This window comes from Condylura cristata, unplaced genomic scaffold (assembly GCF_000260355.1).
Source record: "Condylura cristata isolate star-nosed mole 26May11 unplaced genomic scaffold, ConCri1.0 scaffold00014, whole genome shotgun sequence".
NCBI classification, from domain to species: Eukaryota; Metazoa; Chordata; class Mammalia; order Eulipotyphla; family Talpidae; genus Condylura; species Condylura cristata.
Genome location: NW_004567115.1, coordinates 35,371,362 through 35,383,165, shown reverse-complemented (window position 1 = coordinate 35,383,165; position 11,804 = coordinate 35,371,362). Strand labels below are relative to the sequence as shown.

General features: G+C 38.5%; 1 protein-coding gene across 2 annotated transcripts in view; it reads left to right on the top strand.

The window, feature by feature from the left end:
- MTUS1 (microtubule associated tumor suppressor 1) overlaps positions 1–11,804 on the top strand; it is a 137,702-nt gene that overhangs the window by 44,589 nt on the left and 81,309 nt on the right. For both annotated transcript variants that reach the window (XM_004682350.2, XM_004682349.2), the window contains exon 3: positions 4,165–4,360. In XM_004682350.2, the coding sequence (XP_004682407.2) occupies positions 4,165–4,360 (196 nt within the window). The remainder of the gene's footprint in view (positions 1–4,164; positions 4,361–11,804) is intronic.

The following is an 11,804-nucleotide window of genomic DNA, read 5'->3' as shown; positions in this document are numbered from 1 at the left end:
AGCTGCGGAAGGTGGAGCCCCCTCTGTTTGGATAGTGTTTTTCTGGATTCTGCCCTTGATCAGCTAATGTGATTTGGGGCAAGTCATCTTTGAAAGCCAAAGGTGAATAATTAGACTAATAAATGCAGGAGGGCTCTTGCAACTCTAATATATTCTTGACACATAAAATACACAAAACTTGTTTTATTTATGGATATTGAAAACGCTGTATGTTTTCTATAGCATCTTTCAGATATGGATGTGTATTAGAAAAGAATTTACTTCAGAAATTGCATATTTTTGATAATAGCATAAGGAGGCTAGTTTTCCGATTTTTACAAACTTTTTTTTTTTTTTTTTTTTTTTTTTTTGCCAAGCCACTATGGAACCATGTGTACTTGTCCTTGACTCTGTTTTTGGTCATGGGGACTTGCATGTATTTTGAGTCCCGCGTGGGCTTTCTGGGGCCCATCAAAGGGTCCTCTGGGCCAGGAGTGGAGAGCATATGTGAGACATCTGTGTGGAAGGCTCATGTGTGAAGGGTGTGAAACAGAAGTGGAATAAAGACTAACGGCTATTCTGGTTTATTAGACTGCATAGGGAGTGCTTAAGGAATTGATATTCTTGCACCAGGTCTGCTTAGGGATGTTTTGGTTTTTATGATCAATCTGTTAGGAAGACCTGCTTACCGCATTATCCAAACTAATGATATTGCCCAATATTTCAGAAGTTCATTGTTTTTCTACTTTTAGAAAAGCTTTTTTAAAATCAAAGCTTCAGGTAGCTCATTTTATACATTTCTAATTTGTTTAACTAAAAAATTATAACCTCTGGTAATTCTAATTGGCATTCTTAGTTCAATGTCTATATAGATAGAGATTAAAAAAAAAACTTTGTAGTCTTCATTGAGTCTTGGAGACTTTTATTGTGTATTGGTCTCCAGTTACTAGGAAAAACTAGTAAACAGTTTCTTTAAAGAACATTTGCCTTAAATATAATTTGTTATATAATTTTGAAACTAAAAGTTTATCTGTGTACATTGACTAAGTAAGCTTTATGTTTCCTATATGTAGAAGGAAAGTGCATTTTTTGTGTTCCTGATATGGTACAGAAGTAAGAGTATCCAATCATCCGGTTGAAATTACCCCAATACATCTTGGAGAAAGAAGCACTTTTTTCATCTTAGGAATTTTGAAGTTAGGATTCTTGTTTTTTTCACTGCTGGCCCCTTTTACTTTATAAACTGTATTAAAAAACCATCATTTTTCCATGTTGGGGCCTTTAGTATCACTATTCCCATCTGACATGCTTACATGAATGAGGGGGCAGGCTTGGGGCAGAACCATCACAGGCCATGAGCTTTGTGCTTTTTGTAGAATGCTATATAAGTGAACATTTATTTTACTCAAACTACAATGTTTAGTGGCCACTTCAACAACATCCAAAGGTTCTAAATCTATCCTGGATTTATGAGGAGATAGTCCTGGACAGGATGTTAATTTTCAATGTGCTGTGTTGGTCTTGGGCTAAACTAGGTGTTAAGTTAAGTTGCCTACAACCTCAGATGTTTGGTCAGGGTTTATCTGAAACTTCAGGAAGTTTTTTTAGTTGGAAGAAGGAGTTTAACTTTAGTTTAAATACAGGTGGTTTGTACCAATCTGTCAAAGAGGTTGTATATATTGGTGAAAGTATGTTAGATAAAGGGAGTGGTGAATTAACCTAAAAGCAAAGGAACTGATATTTGATGCCCATTCTGGACTAAATACCTAGATGTCTTACATAGAATTTCTCCTTACTTTCTCAGTCATATTCAGGTGCTTTCCAATATTCTCATTTACTCCTCCCAGTAACAACAGGACAGTTGTTAACCATGTCTTAAAGTTTCAGAAAGGTTACTTACAACTCATATAGCTGGAAACAGTATATATGAAATTAAAATTCAGGTCTACCAACTTGAATCCTGTCCCTTTTCTGCTAAGCCACTGGGTTCTAACATTTTGTGAAATCGGGCTCTGAAAGGTAGAGTGAATCTGATTTAAAGTCTGATACACTTTTAAAAGTTAAAGTGTAGAGTTAAAGTCTGATTCACTTTTAAAAGTTGCTTAAAATTTTGGTTTTCCTTTAAGAATTTTTTTTAGTTTATATATAATCACCTACTTTTCTTAGCCAATTCTTCCTTGTTCTCTGAGATTACCTTATTGAATTAGTATTGAATTACCCTAGTGTCGAATGACTGCCATTAGTATGGGCTTCACATATTTCTATTTGAAATTGTCCATATGTGACTTAACAAAGAATGGTATTTGAGGAATATGCAGCTCAGTTAAGAGGTTGGATTTTGGAGCTATAAGTGGTTTCAAATTGTAGTTCCATCATTCACTGAGTTTCCTAGGGCAAGTCATTTGGTTTCTGTGAAGCTCAATTCTTGATACAAAGAATACAAATTATAGCTTACAGTGTTGGAATTTGTACTTTGAGTAAGACCCAGGCTCTTAATTCTTAAGCATTTCTTGGGTGCTTATTATACGCTACATATGCCGTGGCTGTTGGAATATAGAGAAAAAAAAACTGCCCCGGTCAGACCTAGTGTCCAGTGTAATGGGCACTATTAGGCCAAAGTGGGGGGGGGGGGTGTTTCTAAATACTTTGGCAGTACACAGGGAGTATTTTTAGACTTGTGCTACAGGAGACAGCCTGGAGTGGTGTTGATAAGAGATGTTAGTTTAGTCACTGTCTGGAAATTAAAGGACAAATATGCATTGGAAGGGTATACTTGGTAGAGGAAATCATGTGTATAAAGATGAAGAAACATAGGAAGATACTGTTCTTTGAGACCCCAGGTACTCTGTGTGGGATATGGGACCACAAACAGTAAGGAATAAGCTGAATAGACTGGCAAGGGGTGTCTTCCAGAATGACTTTTCTGTACCTCACTAAGAGTTGACTTTATATGGAAGACAGAGGGAAGCAGCCTAACCCATTTTTAACTTTACAAAGAAGAGCTGACTTTATATGGAAGACAGAGCGAAAGAGCCTAACCCATTTTTAACTTTACAGAGATTGCCTTAACAGTGAATTGAAAGATTAATTGGAGAGACTGGTGAAACCAGCAAGGGCAGGTTTCAGTACTGAGCATATGATATCAGTATTTCTGGCAAGAAATGATGCAGACATGTACTATGGCACATAAGGAGGCAAGAGAATGAAATCATAAGGGGTTTAGTTGGTAAGAAAGGAGGCAACTAGAAATAACTTGGATTGTTTCAGTTGGGCAACACAGGTATGTTGTAAATATGGGACGAGATGACTTTCGAGATGAATGGGTAGAATTTGTTTAATTTTAGATACTTCTACAGAAAAACAATGAGATATCAACCTCAGATTATTTTCAGAAGTTGAGTTGATACCTACAATTTTTTCATGTGACTATCATATGGCTCTTATTACATCTTGCAGGTGGTGGCTGAAAACAGTGGGTAAGATCATCCAGGGATATATAATATATAAGGTGAGAAGGATATATAATATATAAGGTGAGAAAAGTGAAGAAGGTCGAGTTTAGGATGCTTTTGAATCATTTGAAGGTAGAGACAGGACCCAGGTAAGGAACAATCAGGTAGGCAGAAGGAAGACCTGGAAAGAGCTCTGTCAGAGAAACCAAATCTGGAGTTATTCTCTGTGGATGCCACAGAGAAAGGACCTACAGGGAGAGCACAGTGGACCTTCAGTCTGCCCAGTGGCGCTGGTCATCTTGGGGACAGTCACACTGGTAGGAACAAAAGGCATTTCATGAGTTTCAATTGCTTCATAGTAAAACTAAAAATCAAATATCCACCAGGCATATTTCCACTTAAAAATTGCTTCTTCACATGGATTATTCCAGGAATAATCCATATGATTCAGGAAATACTGTGGGAAGTCATAGTCTATGGTAACACTCTCACTTATTTTTAAATTTTTTTGAATAAAAACTTTTTAAATTGAGGCAACACTGGTTTACAACACTGTATGTGATTCAGAGGCATCCAGTCACAATTCATGAGATGCACATCACCATCCCACACACATCCCAGAGGTGCCCTCAGCCCTCCAACATAGTCTATTCTTTGACACAGATGACAACACTTCAGGAAAGGCTGTGAGAAGGTGAGATCTAGAGTAAAATCTTAACTGTTTTTTTCACAGGGTTCTGGATCAAAAACTTCAGCCACCTTGAGTAGGAGTTTATCTAAGCCTGACTCCTCCAGTTTGAGAAAAGCAACTGGACCAAAAGCCAAAGTGGGACCTTCTGTTTCCTGTTTGAGGCGAAATAGTGGGAGTCGAAATCTCAGTTCTGATGGAGCCTTTTCTCCTCAAAGAATCAGACGTGTTTCCACATCTGGTAAGAATAAAATAATCCAGTTGTTCCTTACAGCAGTTTTTTAATTAACCATATGTAAAATTTGGAGTGTCAAAACCCAGAAAGATAGTTTTTGGATATAGAACTAAACTAACACATGCTGTCACTGAACCATTTAGCTTTTCACTAACCTTGACCAGCATCTTGAATAGGGGAGGCAGAAAAAGAAGTCAAAGACAACAGCCTTTATCTTTGGCCAACATAAAGGTTAGTTGGGGAAAATTATGTATGCATAAACCAATTTGTAAGCTATTTAGAAGGATGCAGCTAGACAGTTGTGTACCTCTTACATATGAGTCATTTTCAAATTGTTTACAAATGGGTAAGTGCTTAATAATATGTGTTATATACTAGTCTCATAATGTATCCTCACCACATGTGAAGGAATTAATTTTTTTCTTGCATTTTACTGAAGGTATATTATAAATTTTCAAGGACATAAGGGTGATTAAACTTTTCCACTGTGAATGTTTATGTTGCTTTATGTTTTATGGTTGTTGTACATTCATGTTAGATTGATGACGTTCAAGAGTAGCTGTTAAGTGTCTTCCTGAATTTGGGAGATGTACACATTTCTTTGTTACAAATAAGAACAGGAAATGGAAAAGTCAATATATTTCATCACAGGAACTGAGACAAAGAGACTGCTCATCATTACACTGACGGAGAACATTCTGTGGGGAACACCCCTATTTTAACAGGTATAACCTTGAGCAAATTAAGGCATGTCAGATTGATTTAGAAGTTAGTTTCCTTATAAAAATAATGACTGCTATTGAATGATCTGAGAAGTGCCTGTACAGTTTAATGTCCACACATGTGGGAACATTTTATAAAAATTATCAAAACACCAATTCCCAGAGGATCTCTCATTTCTTGACACCTTATTAGTTCTTTGGGGTTTTAGTTTCCAATCCTCTTATGAAGTCTCCTGTGTGAGAAACTTACACCTGAAATGTATTTTAAGGCCCAGCATCAAGGTCTTGCAGTTCTGAGAAGCAGTCCTGTGAAGAGGGATGGATGGAGTCAGAGACTGGCAGCATGTGTCTACTCCCATCTCCAGAGAAGGCGAGTGGGAAAGAGGACTCCCACTCCCAGTTTGAGGTGTTTATCATTTGGAGGAAAAAACAGAAGAAAAGTGCCATAGCTGGAGAGTTGAGGCAGGAGTGAGATCAAAACGTTGGTTCTTGCTGTGCTTTCTGCTAGATGGATGCATGGCATTTGCCAGAGGGTAGGGTGAGCCCTTCCTGTTGGATGTTAGCAGCACCTGCGTCTTGGTGGCATGTGGAGCTGTGGCCTCTGGCAACCCGTGTGTGCTTAGGAACCTGGTGTTCTAGAACTGCACCATTGAACTTCCTGAGCAAATGTTTACTCGTTTGAGGCTTCTGTGAAGTGTGAGGGATTCATTAGCGTTTGCAGTCTTTATCTTTCTAGGGAGCTCACCTGATTGTCTGAATATTGACTTCTTAATATGATTCTCTAGACCACAAAATGCCTAAACCCCAGAGAACCTTGAAGTGTACATACTGTTTCTCAGGATGTATTTTAAAAAGTGGGGTTTTTTTCCCCCCTGCATGATCAGTCCCAGCAGAGTGAAAAGTTTTATGCTCCTTTACTCTGTGCTACATAATGTTTTGCCTTAAAGAATGAAGAGGTCTACTTAGTGTTAATGGAAAATTAGTAAAAGTTACTGAGCTTTTTATTAAACTGTACAAAAAGGCTTGAAAACTTGAAATCTTTAAATAGATAACTTAATGTAAGTAAAAATCTAAATCATGTTTCCTGTGATGATTTTCCGCAAGGAAATGGAAAAACTTTCTGTACTCAGGGATGTTATGATTGTGCTACATTATGTTTAAAAGAATTAATAGCAACTAACTTATTTGGGTGCTCACAGTAAGTTGAGAGGGGTGTGTGTGTGTAGGCCAGAAAATTTAATCATCAAAGAATAAAAAGTAGAACAGAAAATCAAGTAGCAAAAACAATATGCCTTTAGATCTTTAAGAGCATGTTGCCATTTATTGTACAATGAAGTGATTGTGTATCAGAAAATTGAAACCAAATGGATATCCTCTCCAGGCATACAAAGTTACCCTACTGAAACGTAAGCAGCAGGAATGTTCTAGCTGCTTTGGTTTTCAATAAATCCTTTCAGAGAACTAAGTAGAAAACCATACCTGGAGTTAAAACAGTCATTTTCTTGAAAGTTTAAGGTATGAGAAACCCAATGGAACTATTTTCATTTTACTTCATCAAAAAAATCTGGAAATTTATATGCAGCCAGATTAGAAGTGATTATGATAAGCCAGATTCACAGTGTCATGACTTCTTTGGAGTGTGTGTCTTTAAATGCATACAACTAAATGAAATCGGAAAAGTATTTTTAAGACTAATTCTAATGCCAGTGCCAGCTTACACTCACTACATGTTTACCAAGCTCTTGACTCCAGTAATTTTCCTTGTAAACTCACTCCTCACCACTAGATTTGGGAGACTTATTCCTATTTGACAGATGAGGAAACCATCACAGAAGTTAAATAACTTGTTAAGGTTGTGCAGCTAAAGTGTAGGAAAAGTGTGGGGTTCTGGTCAAGCAGTGGGGTTATGGAATAAATGCTCTGATCTTTCTTGTTACTAAAGAAACACGGTTACAGTCACCATGAATTTTGAAAAATTTAAATTCTTGTGTTTTGCTGAATGGATCAGAACTTGCAACTATTCCCCTTTCAGGCCCATAGCTGAAAATCCATGTCACTTGATTATGATGTAAATGGTTTTTCAAGATTATTGCAAATTGATATGTAGGGTAAATAAAAGTGCCCAGTAAATAAATACTTCAGGACCTTTTCAGGCATCTTTAGAGATACTTCTGCCAGTATCTTTCAGAGGCAATAGCAAAATTTGTATCAGATTTTAGGTGATATATGTATGTGTTCATCGATGAGCATGTGAAATTGCCCTGAGCCAATGACCAGCCTGAACCAGGCAGGGTTCTAGGAGAATAGAACAGAGTTAGTCTTTCCAGAGAGAGCAAAGGCATGTTGATTCAGCACCACAGGGGGATGTGTGAAGTCTGGAAAAGGCCCTATTTGCTTTGAGAATTTGGGAAATAGAATGTTCAGGGACTGGTCTGATTATTCCAGAATCCAAAGAAAAGCCTTGTGAAAGAAAGACATGTTTTCTTCAGAGAAAGAGATGACTTTCTTGTAGACATTGAGAAATAGCAAAAGAGGTAAGCCTTTGTTTTAATTCAGTTTATTATGGCTTAATAAAATAAATTCCTCTCAAACTAGGAGTTCATCCTAAATTTGTGACTATTTGCCTATTGTTAGAGAAATTTCTTTCTTGCTAAGTTTTTCCTTCTTAGTTGTTTTGGTACACTGATTTCTTTCTTATTTAGTGGTAAAGGGAATTTAATACCATTTCAACATTTTGACTTTTTCTGGTTGAAAGTCTGAGAGACGTAACAAAATGATGACAAATTTATTCACATACTTGAATAATTAAGCTAATTATTAAATATTAGAAGTTATCATCTCATCACTTTTTCTAAAACTTAAATTGGATGAGTTGTTTGTAGATATTTCTATATTTTTATGTAACTGAAATGCTTCACATAATGTATCTCCAGGTACCTTTTCATAAAAATCTCTTTGTTTTGAGTGCTAATGATGCCAGCACTATACTAACCTCTCCTAGTGCATAATATCTCATCTTGCAGTTCACGAAGTACAGATGTTATAATTATTCCCAATCTACAGATGGGAAGTCTGTGGTTTGGCAAGCTTAATTTGCCCACTTTTACAGTTAATTGGGGGAGACAAGAACCAGGCCAGGCGATCTGTTGCTGGAGTCTGTGCTCTTACTCCCTGCCCTGGACATCTGAGCAGCAGGTTCAGTCATTGCACTTGATTCTGTTGAGCACCTCTTCTTTTGGTACACAAAAGAAACAAATTCTTGCCCTGTTGAGCTGAAATTCTAGTATGAGCCAGAAAATTGAGTAAACAAAATGTTCAGTATGTAAGAAGATGGTGTACTGAAGGGGAAAAAAACTTGATTCAAAGGTCTACCTTCCTACACTGGAAGTGATGAAGAACTAAATAGGTGGTCAAGATAAACCTCACCAAGACAGTGACATTTAGTGACTACGTGGAGGTTGAGCTAATATTTGGAGGAAGAGGAGAGACCATTTGGATATCAGATATGAGGACTTTCCAGACAAGTGTGCAGCAAGTGCAAAGATCCCAAGATGAGGCAGTATTCGGGGCAGGGGTAGGGTTGAGCAAGAGCGAGCCGAGTGGTGTGCATGTGTGTGGTGGGGTCTGGGAGAGGGTGTGGGGGGAGTAGACAGGGCTGGTCAAGGCACGTGGGAGACAAATACCTTCTCTAACACCATCACTGTGAATTATTGATCACCTTTCAGGCATTACCAACGGTTATTCTCTCTTGGCAAGTCATTCTGGAAGAGATTACTTTATGGAATGACTCATAACTATGCTTGAATTGTCACCATGGACTCTCTTATCTATGCATTCAAGATGTGTTTTGAGAGTCTGCAGTGTGCCGGCCAGTCTATATTAGATTCTGCGAATACAAACATGATTAAGTAGCATGTCCTTTAAGCTTTAGTTGGAGGGGGGAGTGAAAAGAGGATGTTTAGGGAAATTATTTGAATGCAAAGTCATCATTCCCTAAATCCCTGCTGAATTCTCCAGGCAGGAATATTTTTTATTTATTATGTTCCACTGTAATTTTTTCCTGACTTCTCTGTCACCTACTAAACTGAGATTCATGTGAGTGTAGTCCAGACTTAGGTTATTTTTATATTTTCCAGTGCTCATCGGGGTGTACCTATTACACAACAGGTGTTTAAAAATACCATCTGGCTTTATTTGAAAGGAGGCTAGTATAAAGCACTGTGTCCACAGTAAAGGGAACGCCACTCACCCAGCCTATGGGGAGAGAAAGCAGTGACATTTGAAGTGACCTTAGAAGTTCTCCAGGCTAGGAAAATTGCTGGCATCCCCAAGGGTATAGATGCTGAGTTACAAAAGGCTATGGTATGTTTGGGGAATATACATGGAGTGGAATCCATGTGCCCTGACCAGACTGTTCAGTGACAGATGGGTGTCGAGAGAGGCAAGGCAGATCAATTCTAACATTTAGGTACAAGTTTGTGAGAGTCATGCAATTATTGGCAATAGAAAGTAGAGGGAAAATACTAAAAGTGTTTTGAAGGAAGAGCGTCTGGTAAACTCCATTGGTCACTAAGTGCCAATTGTCTCCACAAATTTCTTGTTTGGGTGGATGGATAATGAGGCCATGAAGCAAAATAGGGTAGCAAGAGTTGATTTTCAGGAGGGAAATGATGAGCTTAGTTTGGTATGTTGAATTTGAAGCCATCAAAGTATAAGAAGCATCTCCAGAAGGTGGGTTTAAAATAGTAAAAAGAATACAGGGTAGGGAAGCCTAAGAGGAAAGTGCTGATAAAGACAGGAGCGACAGGAATAACCAGGACAATGAGGTGATGGATGTCGCAGAATTGTGTCTGGTGCACATGCAAATGAGTCTCTGAAATAAAAAAGGCTGTATGTAGATGCATGTAAATAAAGATGCAGCTGGAAAGTAGAGTTTAAGGGTCAAGATTCATGATAATAGTTGTGGATAATGGGTTGGACAGCTTCCTCATTCATATTTTCCAACTATTTTCTTTGAGGTTGTTAATTTAAGTGCAGTTATGCAAATTTTATTGATTTACTCTGCAACCTTGGAAAAAGAGATAAACTGTAGGTCTCCCTGACTTTCTTGTTCACAGTATCTCTGCCCATCACTTGGCTTCTAATGCACTGGAGTCTTAGGGTGTCTTCCTCCCTTACTAGGCCTGCCACTGGCATGTCAGGTGAGCTGTGAGCTCACTCACGACAGGTAATGCATTTGCTGGAAACTATATGAAGACCCCTGTTCATCTTGAGTGTCTGGTAGTTGGTAAAAGAATGTAGTCCCTCTATATCTTTGGTTTATTATAACCTTAGTTGTGGGACACATGTTCCCAGGCATATGGCTGAAGAAGTACTTTGTTGTCTGCCGCTTCGGGTTAAAAACATCTACTTGCAGAGGCAGGTACTAACAGTATCGCTGTGAACACTGTGCTTCATTGCAGTTCAGTCATCGTGAGAACATTGTTTTGTGGGTTCTTGTTTCTCTGTCAAATCACCGCCCTCTTAAGACAGACTGTTTTTGTTGTGACTCACCTGTACTGCCACAAGCTTCTCTTTTGAGTTTACTGTGAATTGAAGCAAATGGGTATACAGATGACAGTTTCTTATATCCTAATTGTAATATATTATCTTGGCTCAGTCAAAGAATATGCATATTAAAGTCACAGTAAACTATTGAAGTATACAGTGTTACTGAAATTCTGTGTTCTAGAAAATCATTCATTTCTTTAATACACAGCTGCAGAGTCTATGCTGTGTAAGTCGTACTCCAGACCTTGAAGAATTGAGGACATTGTTCTTGCCTTCAAGGCAAATAGAAGAGAATGATGAGTTTGTCCCCTCACCACACTTGTCCATGTAGTAACTAAAGAAAAGAGCCATAGTATTTTTGAAAAGGGTAAGATTGCAAATATCAGTGTTAGCTGGAATTGTTTCTTACCACAATATAAGTAAAGATATAACACGTTATTGGTACACCTTTAGGTACATAAAGGTCTGTCTTGGTTTAGTGTTAATACCTTCTGTGTAATATATTTTTTTAAGATTTATTTATTTATGCATATAGAACTGGGGTACAGGCCAGAGGTGCAGGGGTGGTAAGAGGCTTCTCCAGAGGCAGAGTGGGGGGCAGGATAGGCAGATGGATGGAGTACACTGCTGAGGGGAGCAGCAGGCAGGTCAGGAGAGGCCTGCAGCACCATGTCTCCTCCAGGGCTGGGATTGAACTCATGCTAAAGTGGCTTTAGTTTCTTAGTGCTGTGCTTTAACCTGCTGTGCCACCAGGGAGGGCCACCTTTTGTGTAATATTTAAACAATATTTCTGAGACGCCCCCCCCCCAAAAAAAAGGATACATGTCAATTAAATGTTTTTCAGGACCTGACTGGTGGACTATGAAGTATAAATAAATGGGGGCAGTAAAGGATGTGAAGAATGAGGATGAGTGAGGGGAGCTGTGTGAGGATGTGGAGGAGGGAAGGTAGGACAGAGTCCATGGGTTCTGGCTATCAGTACAGAGAAAATTTCCAGAAAACCCAGGTCTGTCAATGGGAAGAAAGGAACTTGAGGGACATTGCCATGAGAAAGCTACACCTTGAATTATCCCTCTTGTATCTTGCAGTTGACCAGTTAACTTGGACAGCTTACCAAGTTGGCCCCACCACCTTCATAGTATGTTACTTAAAAAGTGCAGCATTTTAGGCCCTCCCTG